Genomic DNA, 24,279 nt, shown 5'->3' with positions numbered 1-24,279 from the left:
TTCTCCCTCTGCCCCTCACTCTACTCATGCTCCCTTTCCCAAGTAATAAATAAAATCTTTAAATTAACTAATTAATTAATTCCGTGTGCTATTTAGTAATATACCAATTTGGTTTGTAAGTTTTGACAAAGGTACCTTGATTATGATAACAGGAAACTGAGGAGCATGCATATAGGAACTCTGTACTATTTCCATGCAACTTTCCAATGAACTTAAAATTACTCTAAAAATTTACTGAAATAAAAATATTACCCTTGAAGCACCTGGGAGGCTAAATCGGTTAAGTGTCTGCCTTCAGCTCAGATCCTGATCCCAGGAGCCAGAGATGGAGCCCTGAGTCGGGCTCCCAGCTCAGCAGAGAGCCGCCTTCTTCCCCTCCCTCTCCCCATCCCTCTCCATTCATGCTCCCTCACTTTCTCTGTCTCAAATAAATAAAAACTTTAATGATGATAATAGTAATAAAGTAAAAATATTACCCTTGTTAACAAAAACCTTTACTAACTCCCAACATAAATATTTTAAAAGTTGAACCATTTAAATTAATGAATGAGCACAGAGAATGAAAAAAAATCCAGGAGCTAATAATGAATAATTTTTCTGCTCAAACACTACAAAAGATCTACTCTTATAACTAAATTTGTACACATACCCATGATAGATTTCTTGCAATAAATATAAAGATGTGAAACTACTGACCAAAGAAGTATCTAGAAAAATGTTTTGTACATCTAATGATGTACAAAATCTATGATGTACTCTATATGTTGGCTAAATGAATCTAAATTTAAAAAAAGGAAAAAAGAAAGAAAAACATTTCATACCATCTGTTCAAAAATTCTCTGCACACCAGCTACAAAGATTTATTCTCCACCAGCAGAATAAAACAGCCTGTTTCCTCAAAATCTTTCCAACTTAAAAAAAAAAAATTCCAATTTAATCAGTGAAAAATGGTGTCTATTTAGTCTAATTTTTATTTCTAAAGTCACTAAGTAAGGATAATCTTTTTAACATATACTTAGTAATATTACATTGACAAAAAACACTACCAAGCTAGAAAATCTTCATGTGGTAAGATAGTAAAGATTAGTTAAGTCAGTAATCATTAATAAAAGCTAATTCTAAGGGGAAAGTTGCATGAGGAACATACTACTTGCACATGGTCTCAAAGTGTCCCCACATGATTATTTTTTAGCTGCTAGGTGAAACACAGTTAATAAATCAGAGGAAATACAAGAACTCTGGACTGAATGAATCAACATCTTCAGTGAGAGGCAGATAGCTATGACATAACTCCACCCACCATAATCTGAGAAATACTCAAAAGTCCTCTGTGTGGTATTCCAATCAGAGTTCTATAACCTAAATCTAATCATGAGGAAGAATCAAATTCACATTGAAGTTTTTGTTTGTTTGTTTGCTTGTAATTAAGAATTATCCATTTAGGGGTGCCTGGGTGGCTCAGTGGGTTAAAGCCTCTGCCTTTGGCTCAGGTCATGGTCTCAGGATCCTAGGATCGAGTCCCGCATCGGGTTCTCTGCTCGGCGGGGAGCCTGCTTCCTCCTCTCTCTCTGCCTTCCTCTCTGTCTACTTGTGATCTCTATTAAATAAATAAATAAATAAATATCTTTAAAAAAAAAAAAGAATTATCCATTTAGGGGTGCCTGGGTGGCTCAGGGGGTTAAGCCTCTACCTTTGGCTCAGATCATGATCCCAGGGTCCTGGGATTGAGCCCCACATCCGGCTTTCTGCTCAGCAGGGAGCCTGCTTCCCCTCTTTTTCTGCCTGCCTCTCTACCTATTTGTGACCTCTGTCAAATAGATAAAATATATTTTTTAAAAATTATTCATTTATTTGAGAGAAAGAGTGCAAGCATATGAGCAGGGGGAAGAGCAATGAGAGACAAGCAGACTCCCTACTGGGCGCTAGGCTTGATCCCACCGACCTGAGTCAAAAACCAAGAGTTGGATTTTTAACTGACTGAGGAACCCAGAAGGCCCGAAGAATATTTTACATTAAAACTGGCTTATTTTTTTTTCTAAATTGCCAGAATTTTGGAAGACAAAGGCTAAGAGTTAACTAGACTAAAGATACGTGTCAAACAAAAGGGGTATGTGCTGATACTATACTAGAATGGGGAAACATGCTATGCTACAAGGGACACTACCAGAGAAACTGACAATGGAATAATTGAATACTGAAATAACTAAAAATAATGTATATATTAATACATGCATACAATGTACATGTGTACACAGATATAAAATATAGAAGAAAATAAAAGAGTAAAAGTGGCACCATGTTAAAAATTTCATTAGGAGGGACATCTGGGTGGCTCCGAGGGTTAAGCCTCTGCCTTTGGCTCAGGTCATGATCTCAGGGTCCTGGGATCGAGCGCCATATCGGGTTCTCTGCTCGGCAGGGAGCCTGCTTCCCCACTTCTCTCTGCCTGCCTGCTTGTGATCTCTTTCTCTCTATCAAATAAATAAATAAAACCTTAAAAAAAAAATCTCATTAAGAGTATGTAAGAAAGAGTTCTTTAAACTACTCCTTCAACTTTAGAGCAAAACCAAAATACCATGGACAACAATATTATCATAAAACTAGATGACTGGGGCGCCTGGGTGGCTCAGTGGGTTAAAGCCTCTGCCTTCGGCTCAGGTCATGATCCCAGGGTCCTGGGATCGAGCCCCACATCGGGCTGTCTGTTCCGCAGGGAGCCTGCTTCCTCTTCTCTCTCTGCCTGCCTCTCTGCGTACTTGGGATCTCTGTCAAATAAATAAATAAAATCTTTAAAAAATAATAATAATAATAATAAAAATAGATGACACAGTAACCCTCACAAGCCTCCAAATACAAACATGTAAAGAAAAACCATCCACAGATATAGTATATCTCCCAGGACCCTAAGATCATGACCTGAGCCAAGATCAAGAGTGGGATGCTTAACCTGCTGAACCACCCAGGTGCCCCACCATTATCAACTCTTGAAACTAACCATCTAGGGCTCTCATTAAGAGAAAATGACTAGCAGAATCAAAATTAAACCACATATAAACGGAAGTAAGCAAGGTCCACACTGGGGGAGGGGTGGGGTCAGGAAATATCAGAAAGTAAGCCAACATAATTACACAGTAAAGAAACTCTCTGAAATTAGAAAAGCCACTCAGAACCACGTTGCCATCTCAAAGTACAAAGGAAAACTCACTGCATATAACAATGAGCGACAGAGGGGCACCCAGGTACTAAGATCGAGCCCGGCATCAGGCTCTCTGATTGGCGGGGAGCCTGCTTTCCCCTCACCCTCTGCCTGCCTTTGCCTACTTGTGATCTCTGTCAGATAAATAAATTAAATCTTAAAAAAAAAAAAAAAAAAATGAGCGACAGAAAAATAAAGGTCAAATCCCATACAAAGTTATTATAAGAAAAACAATAAGGAGTAAGGCAATACCCCAATAACCAATGAAAATACACACACACACACAAAACCTACCTAGCGAATAAAGCTATCTTCTGTCTCAAAACTAAAAGGCAGTGTGTGTGGGGCACCTGGGTGGCTCAGTTGGTTAAAGGTCTGACTTTGGCTCAGGTCATGATCTCAGGGTAGAGGGGTCTGCTGCTTCTCTCTCCCCACCCCCACCCCTCGGAACACCCTTCCCCTGGCTCATGCTCTCTCTCTAAAATAAATAAAATCTTGGGGCGCCTGGGTGGCTCAGCGGGTTAAGCCGCTGCCTTCAGCTCAGGTCATGAACTTGGGAGTCCTGGGATCGAGTCCCGCATCGGGCTCTCTCTCCATCTACTTGTGATCTCTCTCTGTCAAATAAATAAATAAAAATCTTTAAAAAAAAAAATGGTTAATACTGAAGGACAGCTGAAAGCTTTCCCCCCAAGATCAAGAACAGAAAAAGGTGTCTGTTCTACCCTTTTGTACTGGAGGGTCTAATTAAAGCAATTAAATAAGAAAAGTCCTGTGGCAATTAAGCAAGGAAAGTAGGGGGATACCTATACGAAGAAAGATGGAAAATGCCTAAATAAATACCCTTACAATATGCATGCAAACTTCAGAAAACGTATTAAAACTGTTATACAGGAAAGGGTTAACAACTATCTGGCAAGCAAGCATCATGAAATTCTTCATCCCTAAAGCATTATCCTTCCATAAGACCAAAAAAGTTCCTATTATAAAAATTATTAAATCATGAAGTGGAGCTTTGATTTTATCGCTAGCAAAGATCTTAGACATAATAACACAGTTCAACTCCATTGTGTGCCCCTAAGCAAGTTACTAACATTTTATGTTGGGTGTTAAAGGCACAGGGCTCCTAACTACCCAAGGTCTGTAGTGCCCAGTGTATCAATCATACTGCCTCCAAGATAAGGAGAAAGCTATTTTACCCGTCTAAGAATATAGTAATGAGGGTCTAAGTTAGTGTGGTTAGTGTGGTTACCATAAGAAGGAAGAGATGTAAAGGGAGAGGATATTTTTTTCTTGAAAATACTTGAAGACTGAGGAAAAGGGCGACAACGTGTGCAAGGACTAGAAAACTGGGAGAACAGAGTCCACATTAGTTATGGGAAAACTGCAGAGTCTGAAGGTTAAAGAGGCACACAGAGGGACGCCTGGGTGGCTCAGTGGGTTGAGCCTCTGCCTTCAGCTCGGGTCATGATCTCAGGGTCCTGGGATCAAGGCCCACATCGGGCTCTCTGCTCAGCAGGGAGCCTGCTTCCCCCTCTCTCTCTCTGCCTGACTCTCTGCCTGCTTGTGATCTCTCTTTCTGTCAAATAAATAAATAAAATCTTTAAAAAAAAAAAAAAAAAAAAAAGAGGCACACAGAAAGATAAAATGAGAGTTAGAGGCAAGGTGAAAGAAATCAGCAGTACATAAAGAAAATTGCCAGAACCCTAAAAGAAGGCAGGATGTCTGTACCAAGAAAACATAATAAAATCCACAGAACCTTTTGTGATGAGGGTGATGTTCTGTGTTTTGAGAGGACTGAGTTATACAGGTACGTGCAACCAACAAAAAATGATCTGATAACACTTAAAATGTCTCTGTATATAAATCTTACCTTTAAAAAAAAAAGAAGAGGAACCTAAACAAGTATCAAACTCTAGTTATATATGTATATACACTAAAGAGCTTAGGATGAAAGTATATTGATGACTTCAATTTACCTTGAAATGCATCAAGAAAATAAGATAAAATGGATAGCTAGTCAGATGTAATAAAACAAATAAATCAAAAAGCCAATTCTATGGGGCGCCTGGGTGGCTCAGTGGGTTAAGCCGCTGCCTTCGGCTCAGGTCATGATCTCAGGGTCCTGGGATCGAGTCCCACATCGGGCTCTCTGCTCAGCAGGGGGCCTGCTTCCCTTCCTCTCTCTCTGCCTGCCTCTCTGCCTACTTGTGATCTCTCTCTGTCAAATAAATAAATAAAATCTTTAAAAAATAAAAAAAAATAAAAAAAAAAAAGCCAATTCTGGGGGCGCCTGGGTGGCTCAGTGGGTTAAAGCCTCTGCCTTCAACTCAGGTCATGATCCCAGGGTCCTGGGATCGAGCCCTGCATCGGGCTCTCTGCTCAGCAGGGAGCCTGCTTCCTCCTCTCTCTCTCTGCCTGCCTCTCTGCCTACTTGTGATCTCTGCCTATCAAATAAATAAATAAAATCTTTAAAAAAAAAAAAAGGCCAATTTGGGGACAACTGGTTAGCTTAGTCAGTTAAATGCCTGCCCTCAGCCCAGGTCACAATCCCAGCCCCACATGAGGCTCCCTGACTGGCAGGCAGCCTGCTTCTCCCTATCCTCCCTGCTTGTGCTCTCTCTTGCTCTCTCCCAAAAAAATAAATAAAATCTTAAAAAAAAAAAAAAAAAAGAAAAAAGCTAATTTTGAGTATATGGGTCTTCACCATACAACTCTTTTCAATGACTCTTTGTATTTGAACATTTTCATAATAAAATGTTAGGGGGAGGGATGCCTGAGTGGCTCAGTCGGTTAAGCGGCTGCCTTTGGCTCAGGTCATGATCCCAGGGTACTGGGATCCAGTCCCACATCCGGCTCCTTGCTCATCGGGAAGCCTGCTTCTCTCCTTCTGCCTACCACTCTGCTTGCTTGTGCCAAATAAGTAAATAAATAAAATCTTTTTAAAAAAAAAATAATGTTAGGGGAAAAAATTTCAATACTTCACCGTTTCTCCCTCTGCCTGTCACACTTCCCCTGCTTATGCTCTAACAAATAAAAAATAAAACCTTTTTTTTTTTAAAGATCTTATTTATTTATTTATTTATTCGACAGACAGAGATCACAAGTAGGCAGAGAGGCAGGCGCAGAGAGAGGGAGAGAAGCAGGCTCCCTGCTGAGCAGAGCCCAATGTGGGGCTCGATCCCAGGACCCTGGGATCATGACCTGAGCTGAAGGCAGAGGCTTTAACCCACTGAGCCACCCAGGTGCCCCTAAAAAATAAAATCTTAAAAAAAAAAAAAAGAAGAAGAATGTGACTGGTTCAAGACATTTCAGACAGAAAATGTAACATACAGCAATGACACAGAGTATAAGACACAGCTAAAACCAAGGATTCTGGCTGTAGTATCTTTCTGAAAGGCATGGGGGATTACAAGTAATAGGGCAGGGGGGAAAACAGTCACCAACAACAGATCTAAAAGCAGCAATATTTAAACTTGAAAACTGCCTGAGAATGCCTGTGCTTCCTTAATGTACACAAGTTACAGATGGTAAAAAATGCTTCCCGTGACTCTATTAAACCATCTTACAAAGTATTAACAAGAAAACACTTGAACTGACTTTCTCTAAAGACTGTAAGAACAGTTATTGATAATAGCATTTTACTATAGGCAACAGTCTAGGGCTTCCATATATTTTTTACATTTTCATTTTATATTGTTTCACCCCCAAATTTCTAAAATGTAAAGTTAAGGGGCCCCTAGCTGGCTCAGTAGAGCCTGCAACTCGATCTCAGAATCATGACTTCAAGCCCAACAGTGGGTGTGGAGCCTAGGGGCGCCTGGGTGGCTCAGTGGGTTAAGCCTCTGCCTTCAGCTCAGGTCATGATCTCAGGGTTCTGGGATCAAGTCCCGCATCAGGCTCTCTGGTCAGTGGAAAGCCTGCTTCCTCCTCTCTCTCTCTCTCTGCCTGCCTCGCTGCCTACTTGTGATCTCTCTCTGTCAAATAAATAAATAAAATCTTTAAAAAAAAAAAAAACACACATAAAGATGTGGAGGGAAACAAAACGTAAGAGACTCTTAATCTCACAAAACAAACTGGGGGTGGGGGTATGTGGGGAGGGTGACTGGATTGTGGACATTGGGAGAGTATGTGCTATGGTGAGTGCTGTTAAGTGTGTAAGCCTGACGATTCACAGATCTGCACCCCTGAAACAATACATATGTTAATAAAATAAAAAAATACACCTACATACCTAAAATAAAAAATAAAACATCAAGTCATACATTAGGTAAATACCAAGTGCTAATTTATTGAGACTTAATTTTCTCAGCTTAAGCACAAGGACTCAAATATTCTTTGCATTTCTCTTCAGTATTATCATCTGTATTCTTCCTAAGAGAGCCATTTAAACTTAACTTTGGGGACGCTTGGGTGGCTCAGTTGGTTGGGCAACTGCCTTCCGCTCGGGTCATGATCCCAGCGTTCTGGGATCAAGTCCCACATCGGGCTCCTTGCTCGGCGGGGAGCCTGCTTCTCCCTCTGTCTCTGCCTGCCATTCTGTCTGCCTGTGCTCACTCTCTCTCCCTCTCTCTCTCTGACAAATAAATAAAATCTTAAAAAACAAAAAAAATCTTAAACTTAACTTTGGAAGCAGACCTGATGGACTTAACAGCTGTTCTAACAACTACAGTACTTTAATACTAGCCTGTCATATTAATGAAATAAAAAGCATTTTACATCAGAACTTAAAAAATTTTTTACTTTTGTTGACTACCCTAGCCAAGGAAATTACGTTAAATATGCAATAAAGAAAACCCCACGGGCACCTGGGTGGCTCAGTGGGTTAAAGCCTCTGCCTTCGGCTCAGGTGATGATCCCAGGATCCTGGGATCAAGCCCTGCATGGGGCTCTCTGCTCAGCGGGGAGCCTGCTTCCTCCTCTCTCTCTCTCTCTCTGCCTGCCTCTCTGCCTATCAAATAAATAAATAAAATCTTAAAAAAAAAACCAGGGGTGCCTGGGTGGCTCAGTGGGTTAAGCCACTGCCTTCAGCTCAGGTCATGATCTCAGGGTCCTGGGATCGAGCCCCGCATCGGGCTCTCTGCTCGGCAGGGAGCTTACTTTCCTCTCTCTCTGCCTGCTTCTCTGCCTACTTGTGATCTCTCTCTGTCAAATAAATAAAATCTTTTCTAAGAAAATAATTTTAAAATAAATTTAAAAAAAAAATAAAGAAAACCCCAAACATAAATTCAAGACAGGAAACTTGCCAGGACAACCTCTGGGAAATGTCAAGAAATCTGTACAACTTGAAAAATCAAAGGAAAAAGCAAAATCAACTGATAATTTGAAGTTAAACAAGGTGAATGCAGCCTACCCTACAACAACTATTAGTGACATCCACCACCCAACTGTCAGCTTGAAAAAGAGTCTTGCCAATAAAAGCAGTTGTACTAATCTCTTCCTCTGAGTCTCTCTTCCATTCACTTGACTTATAATGGGCTAAGCTACTTTCATTTTTTTTCTCCTGATGTTTTAGGTAAACTCCACACCCCCAAAGGACTTGAATACACAACCTGGGAATCAAGAGTTACATGCTTCGTGACTGAGCCAGCCAGGCTCTCCAGAGCTAAACTACTTTCACAGTGAAGAATGTCTTGACAACTTTCCTATGGAAGCCAAATATTTTTCTGTTTTATCTGCCACCCCAAAAACTTGGAAACATAACGAAATACAATTTTTTTAAATCGTTATGTTCACCACCCAAAGAGAAACATTATTAACATAGTCTACTATTTTTTTTTTCTTGTTTTAAGTTTTTTCATACTGTAATTTTGGGTCCTGTCTCAGTTGATCAGGAGCCAGGCATTTTCCAACATAATTTCAAACAGTATTATAATCACTTCATAACTTGGGTGGAATATACAATGAGTAAATATTACCGCTTCCTGAATACAACATACACCATTTCGAATTCCTTACAACCATCCTGAAAAGGAAAACATTATGCTCCACGTCATTTTTTTTTAACCATTTATGTATTTGAAAGAGAGGGACGGAGAAAGCACGCAAGACCAGGAAGGGGCAGAGGAGGGAGCCCTGCTGAACAGGAAGACTGATGCTGTGGATTCCGGGACCCCAACACCATGACGCAAGCCTAAGGCAGACATTCAGCCAACTGAGCCACTCAGATGCCCCTTCATGTCACATTTTAAAAACCTGGAGATCTGGGTGCCTTGGTGGCTCCTGGGATCGAGTACCGCATCAGGCTCTCTGCTCAGCGGGGAGTCTGCTTCCTCCTCTCTCTCTGCCTGCCTCTCTCTCTACCTGTGATCTCTGTCAAATAAGTAAATAAAATCTTTTTAAAAAATTTAAAAATAAAAAAAAATAAAAATGACTGGAGAACAGACATCTGAATACAATGTATGAAAAAGCACTTAATTAGCTAAAAGGGACAATACTGAGACAACTGGGAAAAGAGTAACATAGTCTGTGGATTATATGAGTTGATTTCCTGATTTTTTAATAATTTTTAATAATTGTTCTATAACATGTCCTTGGAAAAAAAAAATACTGAAGTATTCAGATGTGGTATGTAACTCTAAAAAGGTTGTAGGGGGCAAACTGTATATAGTTTCTTCTTTGTAGAAAGGAGAAAATATAAACATGGTAAAAATGTTAGTACCTGGGAGATTTGAACAAAAGAGATTCAGGAATTACGTATACTATCTTTCCTATAAATCTCAAAGCATGGTTTTTGGGTTTGGTTTTGTTTTTAAGTGAGGTTCAAAGAGACTTAAGTAATTCAGTTAGTAAAGTGACAGACCCACTTTACTCATAATCTAAAGATAGTCTTAGATTGATGAGATAAATGAACATTAACAATGTTATTCATACTGTTTGAGAAATTCTCACCATACTATTATAAAAAGGGAAATTAGGAATCTAAGTGTCTAAGAATCCTTCCCACAGCTCAGCGGGCAGTTTTTTATCTAATCACATAAAATGAGCTGCCCCACAAGAGACCATGAAAACTAATCGTGACAACAATCCTTGGGAGAACAGTCTGGAGACTCCGATTCACCGGAAATCAGCCCACGGACTCTACTTGGGTGGGAGACAGAAACAATTTACATTCTCAATATTTCATTTGGCCCTCTTTAAAAGATCACACTTTTTTTTTTTTAATTTTCTTAAAAGATGTTGTTTATTTGAGAGAGAAACAGAGAGAGAAAGAGAACAAGCAGGGGCAAGAGGGAGAAGCAGGCTCTCTGCTAAGCCGGAGAGCCCAATGCTGGGCTCCATACCAGAACCCTGGGATCATGACCCAAGGCAGAACTATGATCCCCCTGGGATCATGACCCAAAAGCAGATGCTTAACTGACTGAGCCATCTAGGCACCCCTAAAAGATTGCACTTAAAAAAAATTTTTTTTTTATTTTATTTTGAAGTATTCTCTACATCCAAACTTGTAAGCTCAAACTTACAACACTGAGGGGCGCCTGGGTGGCTCAGTGGGTTAAGCCGCTGCCTTCGGCTCAGGTCATGATCTCGGGGTCCTGGGATCGAGTCCCGCATCGGGCTCTCTGCTCGGCAGGGAGCCTGCTTCCCTCTCTCTCTCTCTGCCTGCCTCTCCATCTACTTGTGATTTCTCTCTGTCAAATAAATAAATAAAATCTTTAAAAAAAAAAAAAAACTTACAACACTGAGATCAGGAATCACATGCTCCACTGACTGAGCCAGTCAGTTAGGCTGTACCTATGATTACTCCTAACTTGTATTTCTTCTTTGATATGAAAATGTTTCATTATTAGCCTCATAAGCATTCATCTACAAAAGGAGGGTGTAATATAGTCAAAATTTTTGCAACAAGAAGTAGTCTTTTGGGCACCTGGGTGGCTCAGTCAGTTACGCGTCTGCCTTCGGCTCAAGTCATGATCCCAGACTCTTGGGATCAAACCCCACATCGGGCTCTCTGCTTAGTAAGGAGTCTGCTTCTCCCTCTCCCTGCCACTCCCCCTGCTTGTGCTCCTGCTCTCTCTGTCAAATAAATAAATAGAATCTTAAAAAAAAAAAAAGAAGTCATCTTTCGTTACCAGTTGTGAATAATTATCTATGGGGGTAAATGTATTTAGAAATAAGCACTGAAGAGCAGAGTTGTAAGTCTACTGACAGAAGCAAAATTTAAGGCTAACCTTATATTAAAAAATATAAAACAACAATAGTCTACTCTCTGTGTCCCTTAACATCCACAGGGCACTTGGTTATGACTGATTATAAAAAAAGTACTTGTAGGGGCGCCTGGGTGGCTCAGTGGGTTAAAGCCTCTGCCTTCCACTCAGGTCATGACCTCGGGGTCCTGGGGTCGGGCTCTCTGCTCAGCAGGGAGTCTGTTTCCTCCTCTTTCTCTCTCTCTGCCTCTCTGCCTACTTGTGATCTGTCAAATAAATAAATAATCTTTAAAAAAAAAATACTTGTAATTAGCTATCAAAGCATGGTCAAATCACCAATCTGAAATTTATGATGGACCTCTGAAAAAAGGTTTGCAAATCTACTCAATAACATCTATAAAATGCTCAATCTTGTATCAGGCACTATACTTAGCATTTTATTTAACTTAACTCACATAATTTAAAATAATAATATAAACAAATTCAGAAGGAGAGACTATTTGTTATCTAAGATTTTCTTTTATTTATTTATTTTAGGGGCAGCAGAGCGAGAGAGGGAAAGAATCTCAAGCAGACACACCATGAGCACAGAGAACCATACAGGGTTCAATCGACCACCCTAAGATCATGACCTGACCCGAAATCAAGGGGCAGACACTCAACTGACTGAGCCACCTAGTCGCCCCAAGAGGGACTATTTAACATTAAACGTTTTATTTATATTGACCTTGTTAATTAAAATCCATCTTAAGGGACGCCTGGGTGGCTCAGTTGGTTGAGCAGCTGCCTTCGGCTCAGGTCATGATCCCAGCATCCTGGGATCGAGTCCCACATCGGGCTCCTTGCTGGGCTGGGAGCCTGCTTCTCCCTCTGCCTCTGCCTGCCATTCTGTCTGCCTGTGCTCGCTCTCTCTCCCTCTCTCTCTCTCTCTCTGATAAATAAATTTTAAAAAATCTTTAAAAAAAAAATCCATCTTAATATTAACTGACTTTCCCCAGCTAACAATGCTTGAAAGAAAAAGCAGCTTTTTGTAAGTCTCTTATATAATTCACCGATTTCTCTACTTCAGAGCATAAACTATCCATATACCCTGGATTTCCATATTACATTCAGGCACATACCTAGGTTAATAAAGAAAAGGAGGAGTGCCTGGCTGGTTCAATCAGTAGAACATGTGACTCTTCACCTCAGGGCTTTAGCTTCGAGCCCCATATTGGGTGTAGAAATTACTTAAAATCATTTAAAAAAAAAAAAAAAAGGAAAAGAAAAAGGAGATGGCCTAGATGCTAACAGGGAGAGGAAAAAGTTCACAATCAAATAGATAAGAAACAATGTCCAACAGTACCTGAATCATGATATTTTCTCTTTCCCACGGAATACAACCTACTTTTTAAAAACAAGATTCAAAATCTTATGGTACCAACAAAGGAGAGTATGTGCACTCTAATTAACATAACTCTATACAAAACAAGAGGTCCACAAAAACTTACCTGTACTACTTGTTTCTGTAGTTGTGATGCCTGTGTCGCTGAAATCTGTGTTTTTTCCCGAGCACCTCGTGAACGGTCACTGCTCACTGAAGTCATCATATACAGTATATACAAAATAACGTATGTACAAAATAGAAAATCTGCAAAAAAGCCGGAATGGTAGTAAGCAAAAACTTCAAAACCATAGTAAAACGCAAAGATAAAATTCAGGAATATGGAGGAAATACAAGACAAAACCTAACAGCTCTCTAAAACACAAATTCTCAAGAAACAACCCATTAGGATTTTGTATTTTCCTAGTAACAATTAAGCCAATTTTACTAATGCTATCTAAAAGTCTATGGTTGAGGCACCTTGCTGGCTCAGACAGTGAAGCATGCAATTCTTGATCTCACGGTTGTGAGTTCGAGTCCCATACTGCGTGCCGAAATTACTTAAAAATCTTAGGGGGGCCTCAGTGGCTAAGTGAGTTAAGTGTCTGCCTTCGGATCAGGTTATGATCTCAGGGTTGTGGGATCAAGCCCTGCATCAGGGTCCCTGCTAAGTGGGGAGTCTGTCTGCCCTTCACCATCTGACTCTCCCCCAGCTCAAGCTCTCTCTCACTTACTCTTTTGCCCATACTTTCTCTCTCAAATAAAAAACAAAAAATAAAATAAAATCTTAGGGGCACCTGGGTGGTGCAGGTGGTTAAACATCTGAGTTTTTATTTCAGGTCAGTTCGTGGTCTCAGGGTTGTGAGATCGAGCCCCAGGTGGATTCGTTGCTCAACACAGAGTCTGCTTAAAGCTCTCTCTTACCTCCTCCATCCCCACTCACTTGTGCTCTAAAATAAATCTTTTTAAAAACTAAAAATAAAGGGGTGCTTGGGTGGCTCAGTCAGTTAAGCATCTACCTTCAGCTCAGGTCATCCTCCCAGGGTCCTGAGATCAAGTTCTTCATTAGACTCCCTGCTCCACAAAGACCTGTTTTCTCCCTCTGCCCCTGCATCTCTATCCCCCATGAAAAAATAAATTTTTTTAAGATTTTATTTATTTGACAGACAGAGATCACAAGTAGGCAGAGAGTCAGGAAGAGAGAGAGAAGGGGAAGCAGGCTCTCTGCTCCGCAGATGTGGGTCTTGATACCAGGACCCTGAGATCATGACCTGAGCCGAAGCAGAGGCTTTAACCCACTGAGCCAGCCAGGCTTCCTGAAAAAATAAAATCTTTAAAAAATAATAATAAATAAAAATAAAAATAAAGAAATGGGGGTGCCTGGGTGGCTCAGTGGGTTAAAGCCTCTGCCTTCAGCTCAGGTCATGATCTCAGGGTCCTGGTATCAAGACCCACATCGGGCTCTGCTCAGCAGAGAGCCTGTTTCCCCCTCTCTCTCTCTCTGCCTGACTCTCTGCCTACCTGTGATCTCTGTCTGTCAAATAAATGAATAAAGTCTTTAAAAATAAAATAAAATAAAAGTCTATGGTATGATTACAGCAATTCCAAACAAAAATCTTAAATATCACCAATTGTTCTTAATAAGTATTTATTTAACCACTAAATGTAGTTAACACTACATGTAGTTTCTTGTCTCTTTCCATTTACTGTTGGTGTTTGAGCCCAAACATGTATCCAACACGTATCCAGCCAAGATTTTATCTGACAATAATCCAATTCAAAATGTGTGCTGTCAAGGATTAAGCTATATCTAATGACAAACCCACTTACAAATAGTACATCTTCCAAGGAGACAAAAACAACTGTGCATATCATTCTCCTTTATTCAGTTGACGAATACTAAACAGTTACAAAGAGCTAAGCATATAACTAAATATGATACGCCATCAAAACATGATTATACAGGGGCACCTGGCTGGCTGAGTCAGTTAAGTGTCCCTGACTCTTGATTTTTGGATCAAGTCATTATATCGTTAAATTGTGGGATCAGGTTTAGCACAGTCTGCTTGTCCCTATCCCTCCCCCATGTCCCTTCCCCTGCTTCTGTGCGCGCGCTCTCTCTCTCTCTCTAATAAATAAATAAACAAAATCTTTTCAAAAAATAAAATCCAAAAAAGGGGGAATGGGGTGGGGAGAATGCCTAGCTGGCTCGTTTTGTAGAGCATCCAATTCTTCATCTCAGGTTCATGAGTTTAAGCCCCGCACTGGGCAAGGACCCCACTTTAAAAAAAATAAATAGGGGCTCATGGGTGGCTCAGTGGGTTAAAGCCTCTGTCTTCAGCTCAGGTTGACCCCAGGGTCCTGGAATCGAGCCCAGGGTCCTGGGATCAAGCCCCACTATGGGCTCTCTGCTCAGCAGGGAGCCTGCTTCCCCATCTCGCTCTATGCCTGCCTCTCTGCCCACTTTTGATATGACTGTCAAATAAAATCTTTTAAAAAATTAAAAATTAAAAAATTAAATAAATAAATAATAGGGCACAGCACCTGGGTGGCTCAGACAGTTAAGCACTTGCCTTCCGCTCAGATCATAATCCCAAGGTCCTGGGATCAAGACCCATGTTTGGCTCCCTGCTCCATAGGAAACCTACTTCTCCCTCTCCCTCTGCCAATACCCATGCTTGTGCTCACTCTGTCAATAAATAAAATTTTAAAAATAAATAAATAAATGTTTAAAAAATATCAATCAGGGGACACCTGGGTGGCACAGTTGGTTAAGCGTCCAATTCTTGGTTTCAGCTCAGGTTGTGATCTCAAGGGTCATGGGATCAATCCCTGCACAGGTCTCTACGGAGTCTGTTTAAGACTCTCCTCCTCTCTCTGCCCCTCCCTTTTGCTCTCTCTCATGCTCTTTCTCTAAAATAGATTAAGAAGAGCTTTAAAAAAATTTTTTTAAATGGGGCACATGGTGCCTCAGTCAATTAAGCATCCAACTCTGGATTTCAGCTCAGGTCACCATCTTGGGAGTTGTGGGATAGAGCCCTTCGTTGGGCTTCGCGATGAGCACCGAATCTGCTTGGGGTTCTCTCTCTCTCTGCCCCTCCAACCCCACTTGCATGAATACACTTTCTCCTGAAAATAAATAATTTTTTAAAAGTTATATCCCTGGTAATTCTTTTATTTTATTTATTTGAGAAAGAGAGTAAGAGAGAGAGAGATCAGGAGGGAAAAGCAGACTCCCTGCCGAGCACGGAACCTGATATGGGACTCCATCAGGACCCCAAGGATCGTGACCTAAGCTAAAGGCACATGCTCAACCATCTGAGCCACCCAGGCACCCCTAAATAAGTATTTTTAAATGCCATAAAAACTTTTAATTGTCAATCAGGGGCACCTGAGTCGTTAAGCATCCCACCCTGTTGGTTAAGCTTCCTGACTCTTGATTTCAGTTCAGGTCATCATCTTGGGGTCATAAGATCAAACTGTACTTCTGGCTCTGTGCTCAGCGGGGAGTCTTCTTAAGATTCTCTTCTCTCCCTTCATCCCTGTCCCTGTACACTCACTTCCTCTCTTTAAAAATAAATAAAATCTTTGGGGTGCCTGGATGGCTCAGTGGGTTGGGGCCTCTGCCTTCAGCTCAGGTTGAGCCCCGGGTCCTGGGATTGAGCCCAGGGTCCTGGGATCAAGCCCTGTGTAAGGCTCTCTGCTCAGCGGGTGGCCTGCTTCCCCATCTCTCTCTGTGCCTGCCTCTCTGCCTACCTGTGATCTCTGTTGGTCAAATAAATAAATAAAATCTTTTTAAAAAACTTCAAAAAAAATTTAATTAAAAGACAGAAGCAAGTTGCACACACATACACAGTAACTCAGAAAACCAGGACACTCCAGGAACGAACAAATCAAGGAGAAGCTATCTACAATTAACACTATGAACTACCCACCAATACCTACTCACAACAAAGTATTTCTCCCTCTGATCCTCTAGTGAAGAGCGCAAAAACCTCAAAACATAATTTCACAACCTCCCTTATACCTTGGAACGACCATGGGCCACCTTCCTGAAAAAGCATCTGAATATTCACAGCACCTTTACTCAATCCCCCAAAACAGAAAATAAGCCAATGTCCTTCAAAGGCTGAATTATCTGTAACACAACCACATAGCAGAATATTACTCAGCAATAAAAAAGAATGAACTATTGCTAAACATACCTGGGATAAACCTCAAATATGTACATGAAAGAATCCAGCCTCCAATTCATGATGATTCAATAGGATTCTATTTTTTTTTTTAATATTAGGAAAAAGACAAAACTATAGTGAGAGAAAACAGATGACTGCTTACCGAGATTGGGGGGGGGTTGGATAACAAAGGGGTCGAACACAGGAGGCGGCTCACACAAATGACAGTGAAAAAAGATCAAGAATACAGCTATTAGGAGGCCCTGAAGCAATTAAATCTAACCAGAGGATAGGAAGAGTGCTACCAGAGATGCCTCCAAGAAAATGTTTTTGAGAATGCTTAGAAGTGAATCTGCACATACAAAAGAAAGTATAGAGGATCATCAGTGGTGAATACCTAGAAATCTAAGGACTGTGGGAAAAAAACAATTGTTAAGTAAAAAAAAAAAAAAAAAGGCAATATGGCTCAACTATAACATTTATATGGTTATAATAATATGGACAGTGAATACTGATCTAACCAAAAATTACTACAGAGGGGCACCTGGGTGGCTCAGTGGGTTAAAGCCTCTTCCTTCGGCTGAAGTCATGATCCCAGGGTCCTGAGATTGAGAGCATCAGGCTCTCTGCTCAGCAGGGAACCTGCTTCCCTTTCTCTCTCTGCCTGCCTCTCTGCCTACTTGTGATCTCTGTTATCTATTTAGATAAATAATCTAAAAAAAAATTACTATATAATACGGGGAGGATAAGAGAAGTGTAAATATAAACAGAAAAAAAAGGGGAGGCATAAGAAACACCTAAGAGTTGAAATGACATCTTCTGGAGAGTGAGATTCAGGAATAAGTCCAAACAAGAAAAGGATTACCTTCAGGACTGAACGTGCTGAAAACAACAAAACTTTTTTTTCAAATTTACTCTGTGCTGACTACCAAGTTAAATATTTTTATATACATTACTCCCACTTATCCTCAAAACTACTCTACAAAACTTGGCATAATCCCTATTTTATTTTATTATTTTTTTAAGATTGTTATTTATTTATTTGAGAGACAGTGAGAGAGAGCATGAGAGGCGAGAAGGTCAGAGGGAGAAGCAGACTCCCCATGGAGCTGGGAGCCTGATGCGGGACTCGATCCTGGGACTCTGGGACCGTGACCTGAGCGGAAGGCGGTTGCTTAACCAACTGAGCCACCCAGGCGCCCAGCATAATCCCTGTTTTAAGAATCAGAATTAAAACTCATGAAGCCTGGGTGGCTCAGTTGGTTGAGCATTTGACTCTTGATTTCCACTCAAGTCATGATCTCAGAGTCTTGAGATCGAGCCCCACCTCAAGCCTGCACTCAATGTTGAGTCTGCTTGTCCCTCTCCATCTGCTCTTACCCCCACTCGATCCTGCACTATCTTTAAAATAAATAAATAAAATATTTTTAAAAAAGAAAAGCTCAGGGCGCCTGGGTGGCTCAGTGGGTTAAGCTGCTGCCTTCGGCTCAGGTCATGATCTCAGGGTCCTGGGATCGAGACCCGCATCGGGTTCTCTGCTCCGCGGGGAGCCTGCTTCCTCCTCTCTCTCTCTCTGCCTGCCTCTCTGCCTACTTGTGATCTCTCTGTGTCAAATGAATAAATAAAATCTTTAAAAAAAAAAAAAAGAAAAGAAAAAAAGAAAAGCTCAGAAAGTTTCTACACAGACCATTAGGATGCAATACAGGGAGTCTTAACTGCTTATTTCCTGGGGTACACAGCTTACAAACCAAACTATGTACTATTATGAAATAACCATTGCCTTTATAATCCTAAACTAGAAGAGGACAGGCTGGAAGAGACAGAAGTCTTAACTATGAAAATAAGACATAGAATCGAGCTCCGAAGTCCATCTGTACCACACCTCACCATCTCCCTAATTTTTCATGAGTTGCACACACTCAGAAAAATAGCAACGTTTAAAATTACCATGTAAAGTAACATAGAAGAAAATTTTAAATTTCAAGAATTTTAAATCACTGAATGAAATGTCCATTGGAACTCAAACTAGGAGGTCACTGGTGACTACTACTAATACAGCCTCGATGCTGATGAGGAAAAAGCGAAGGTGAGTGAGGAAGAGAGCGAGCAAACTAAACATACTTGAAAGAGATGGTAACTACGAGACACAGAGCATCAAAGTAGAGTTTTCCAAGGATGAAGAACACTGGGGCGCCTGGGTGGCTCAGTCATTTTTAAGTGTCTGCCTCCAGGATGCCTGGGTGACTCAGTCTGTTGGGCATCTGCCTTTGCTCAGGTCATGATCCTGGGATTCTGGGATCAAATCCCGCATCAGACTCCTTGCTCAGTGGGGAGCCTGTTTTTCCCTCTGCCTGCAGCCCCCCACTTGTGCTGTCTGACAGATAAATAAAATCATAAAAAAATAAGTAAGTGTCTGTCTTCAGTTCATGATCCTAGAGTCCCAGGATCAAGCCCAGCACTGGGCTCCCCACTCAGCAGGGAGTCTGCTTCTCCCTCTGACCCTCCCCCATCTTGTACCCTCAAATAAATAAAATCTTTTAAAAAGGGGGGGGGGCACTGAGCAAGTCTAACATACAGAAAGTCCCTTGAGGACAGTGTTTATTTCTGTCCCATCACCCTTGTTCTTCTGGGGCCTAACATGGGCAGTACACACAATTAATATATATTTACTGAATAAGAGAGACCTAGGGGCACCTGGCTGGCTCAGTGCGTAGAATATGCAAGTCTTGATATCCAGGTCGAGAGTGCACTTCACGCTGGGGGCAAAGATTATGAACAAAATAAATAAGCAAACTTAAAAAAGAGAGGGGGTACCTGGGTGGCTCAGTCGGTTAAGTGACTGCCTTCAGCTCAGGTCATGATCTCCAGGTCCTGCAATCAAGCCCTGCCTCACCTTGGGCTCCCTGTTCAGCGAGGAGCCTGCATCTCCCTCCACCTCTGGCCTTGACCCAGCCTGCATATGCTCTCTATCTCACTTTTTCTCTCAATAAAAATAAATAATATTTAAAAAAAAAAAAATAAGAGAGAGAGAGAGACACACACATATGCATGGGCTGAAGAGGAGGTAACTGAGAGGCAATACACTGCAACAACAGTGAAGATAAAATGATCCACTTGGACAAGAGGGATCCGTACCCATGCCCACCATAATCAAGAAAAGAGAGAAGCATAACAGCAGCTACATTTTTATGATTAGGAGAGATAATCAATATACTTTGTTGTACTGGTCTTTAATTTTTTAGTAAAACAGATAAAAACATTTGCAGAGAAGGAATACTAGATGGGGGTAGACAGAGGAATCCAAGAAAATGGCAAAGATGTGTGACAGTTATGTGGGACAGTTACTAAGATTATTATGAGGGAAAATTGACAGAAAGCAAGTAAAAGAATTGAGGAGTAACATGGAAGATCCCAACTGAAAGCAGAAATCCTGAATATACACATATAGTGGCATTGTGATCTATGTGTTACCATGAAAGCAAATCAAACGACAGAAATTCAGAATCACAACTTAACTGAATAATCAAGGGAGATGTGGGTAAAGATGAATAAATCCCTTGCTAACATATCCACAAGGGATGCCTGCGTGCCTTGCTCAGTTAATCATCTGCCTTCAGCTCAGGGCATGATCCCAGGATCCATGGATGCGTCAGTCCCACATCCAGCTCCATGCTCAGCAGGGAGACTGCTTCTCCCTCTGCCGGCCCCTCCCCCCGCTTGTGCTCTGACAAATAAAATTTAAAAATTTACCATGTGGTAATTAAAATATCCCACAAAATAAAAGAATTTGGGGGTGCCTGGGTGGCTCAGTAGGTTAAGCCTCTGCCTTCAGCTCAGGTCATGATCTCAGGGTCCTGGGATCAAGCCCCAAGTCAGTCTTTCTGCTCAATGGGGAGCCTGCTTCCCCCCTCTCTCTGCCTGCCTCTCTGCCTACTTGTGATCTCTCTGTCAAATAAATAAAATCTTTAAAAAAAAAAAAAAAAAAGAATTGGATTTTAAACTAGAGTCCACTTATTCAAGGCATAGATGATGTCGCCAGGTGAAGAGCTGCTTATACCCACCTCTAACATCGGGGCCCTTTCCCATAAGCGTCAATAAATTTGAAAGTAGTCCTTCCTAAAGAAGACTCTACAGCTTATTACAATCCTGGCTGCAAGATTCACTATCTCACTAAAGGTAAAAATAACACATTTAAGAAATATTTTTCTTTCTTTTTTTTTTTTTTTAAGGTTTTATTTATTTGCTTGCAAAAGAAAATGAGCAGAGTGAGCACAGAGAGGGAGAAGCAAACTCCCCATGAAACAGAAAAAGACTGATTTGGGCTTGATCCCAGGATGTCCTAGGATCATGACCTGAGCCCAAGGCAGACGCTTACTTAACCCACTGAGCCACCCAGGCGCCCCTTAAATAATGTTTTTCATTAAAGATTTGTCTCAGGGATGCCTGGGTAGCTCAGTCGTTAAGCATCTGCCTTCAGCTCAGGTCATGATGCCTGAGTTCTGGGATGGAGTCCCTCATCAGGCTCCCTGTTCAGCAGGAAGCCTACCTCTCTTTCTCTGATTCCCACCCCCACCCAACTTGTGCTCCCTCTCTTCCTGTGTCTGTCTCTGTCAGATAAATAAATAAAATCTAAATAAATAAATAAATAAGCAAGAATCTAGTTCTGGGCTTGATCCCAAGACCCTGGAAGCATGATCTGAGGCAAAGGGAGACATTTAAGGGACTGAGCCACATAGACACACCTGTCCCAACTCTTTTAAAAGGTTCACTCAGGGGGCGCCTGGGTGGCTCAGTGGGTTGAAGCCTCTGCCTTCGGCTCAGGTCATGGTCCCGGTGTCCTGGGATCGAGCCCTGCATCAGGTGCTCTGCTCAGCCAGGAGCCTGCTTCCACCTCTCTCTCTCTGCCTGCCTCTCTGCCTACTTGTGATTTCTGCCTGACAAATAATGTTAAGGAAAAAGAAAAAAAAGAAATTCTAAAAAGGTTGTGTGTGTGTGTGTGTTTTAAGTTTATTTACATTTTTTAGTAACCTCTACATCAAAGTGGGGCTCAAATTCACAACGTGGAGATCACGAGTCAGACACTGCTCTGAGCCTGCCAAGCACCCCTCTAATAAGATTTTATTGTCTAAAACCTGACTAGCTGATTGCAAATTAACAGGATTGAGCCCCTGAAGGCTTCCTGATCAAAAGGGGAATCTGCTTCTCCCTCTACCCCTGCTCCTGTGTGCCCTCTCACTCTCTCAAATAAATAAATAAAATTGAAAGAAAGAAAAAAAGAAATGATGATATGAGATGAGATGAAATGAAATACTACTGAGCACCTGGTTGGCTCAGTCAAAAGGGTAAGAGACTCTTGATCTCAGGGGTCTAAGTTCAAGCCCCCCTTGGTATAACAGTCTGGCATTATTCATTAAAGGTAAACAACTAGGGGTGCCTGGGTGGCTCAGTGGGTTGAGCCTCTGCCTTCAACTCAGGTCATGATCCCGAAGTCCTGGGATCAAGCTCCGTATCTGGCTCTCTGCTCAGCAGGGAGCCTGCTTCCCCTTCTCTCTCTGCCTGCCTCCCTGCCTACTTGTGATATCTCTCTACAAAATAAATAAAATCTTTAAAAAAAAAAAAAGGTGAACAATTATATACCCTATGATTTAGCAATTCTACTTCCTGGCATATACCCCTTCCCCAAGATATATATAAACCCCTATACCAAAAAAACATGTAACTAGCACATTCAAGACAATAATCCAAACACCATTTTCAATACATTCCTACCAAGAAATACTACAAAGCTACAAAAATGGGCAACAGTCACATACGTGTTAGCTGAGTCTTAGTAACATACTCTAAAGGAATACTTTTAAAAAAAAAAAACAGTGACTGAAATACATATATACTATGGTTACATTAAATACTCAAGAAACATAAAAATATATCATTAATTTTGTTTGTAAAAAAGGTGTTAAAATTGGGGCGCCTGGGTGGCTCAGTGGGTTGAGCCGCTGCCTTCGGCTCGGGTCGTGATCCCGGGGTCCTGGGATCGAGTCCCGCATCGGGCTCTCTGCTCAGCGGGGAGCCTGCTTCCCTCTCTCTCTGCCTGCCTCTCCATCTACTTGTGATTTCTCTCTGTCAAATAAATAAATAAATAAAATCTTTAAAAAAAAAAAAAAAAGGTGTTAAAATTATAAGGAAAAGCAAGTAAAGTATAAACTCAAAGTTCTGGATAGGGGTTCACTTTACCTAATTCACAGGTTGGGACTGGAAAGTAGCAGAACATGAATTTCAAAAGGTAACGATGTTTTCCTTAACTAGGTGATGGTACATGATTATATTTTGTTCTTCATATTTATGTATTTTAAAAATATTGATCACTGATTATGTACTTCTTCACATAAAATCTCTGGTCAATACATGTCACAATCAGCAATATCTAAATATTCTATTCTATATACTCAATATTTGATAAAAATGTAAAGTAATGTATACTTGAAAAACTGTGAATCAGAAAAGAACAATCTGCCCTAATAAACAAACATGAAAAATTAAAATGCAAAGTTTCATGATCATTTACATTTATAGCCTAGTGACCCAAACTATAAAGGCAAATAATTCAAATAGGACAGATCACACTAACAAGCCCTTAAGTTCCTATCAAGGTCCATTTAAAATATTCTAAAACAGGCTACTGATTTCTAGAATTATATTTCCTAATGCTTTTAATATACTAGCTTTCCTTTAAATATAACAGTACTTATATAAAATTTGTATTTTAGTTTATGCTTTTTCTCTAAATTTAACTTGCCTTCCTAATCATAGTATCATAAACAACACCAGAAATTTGTTTTGTTTTGTTCCTTTCACTACTCAGTAGTTACCAATATAAGAGACATTTGATAAGTCTGTTGAAATGGCATGCTACAGAATTTGGTAACTCAGAAATCAAGAATGACTTGAGAAAGAACAAATCATAACAGAGACAATGATTCCAAAAAGAACAATAAATGGAACTCTTTTTGTTTTCTAGAAAAATCAGTTACAGAGACCTCAAAGAAAGCATTCATGTGATTTGGAACAATGTTCCCCTATTTGTTAATCTTATACATCTCAGGTTAATGAAGTAACACTATACTAGCATTTCTAGGTATCTTTTTGACCTGTGTATCTTAAAGTAAAGGAGACTAACTGAAATTCAGTGTACGAATTCATGTATCCACAAGGAAAACTGTCCCTGGAAACTATTTTAACTAGAAAATATCTGACAAGCATTTTCTAAGTTATCTATCCTAATATTATTTACTAATTTTCTCAAAAGGTCCTGTTAACTGGAATGCTAGATAAAGGCCACAGACATTAATTACTACACTGCCTTTTACAGAAACTATATAGCAAATACCTAATTAACCAGAA

At 40.6% G+C, this 24,279-nt stretch overlaps 1 protein-coding gene across 7 annotated transcripts in view; it reads right to left on the bottom strand.

The window, feature by feature from the left end:
• Window positions 1–24,279, bottom strand: part of UBAP2 (ubiquitin associated protein 2) — a 136,865-nt gene that overhangs the window by 82,003 nt on the left and 30,583 nt on the right. For 6 of the 7 annotated variants that reach the window (XM_032308535.1, XM_032308539.1, XM_032308537.1 and 3 more), the window contains exon 2: window positions 12,831–12,970. In XM_032308535.1, coding sequence (XP_032164426.1) covers window positions 12,831–12,929 — 99 coding nt within the window. In that variant the 5' untranslated portion in view covers window positions 12,930–12,970. Of the gene's footprint in view, window positions 1–821; window positions 912–12,830; window positions 12,971–24,279 lie in introns of those variants that run through there. The other variant, XM_032308538.1, reaches the window with a different exon arrangement.

Source organism: Mustela erminea, chromosome 12, assembly GCF_009829155.1.
Source record: "Mustela erminea isolate mMusErm1 chromosome 12, mMusErm1.Pri, whole genome shotgun sequence".
Classification (NCBI taxonomy): domain Eukaryota; kingdom Metazoa; phylum Chordata; class Mammalia; order Carnivora; family Mustelidae; genus Mustela; species Mustela erminea.
Note: the sequence above shows the minus strand (reverse complement) of the source record. Positions and strands in the feature narration are given on the sequence as shown.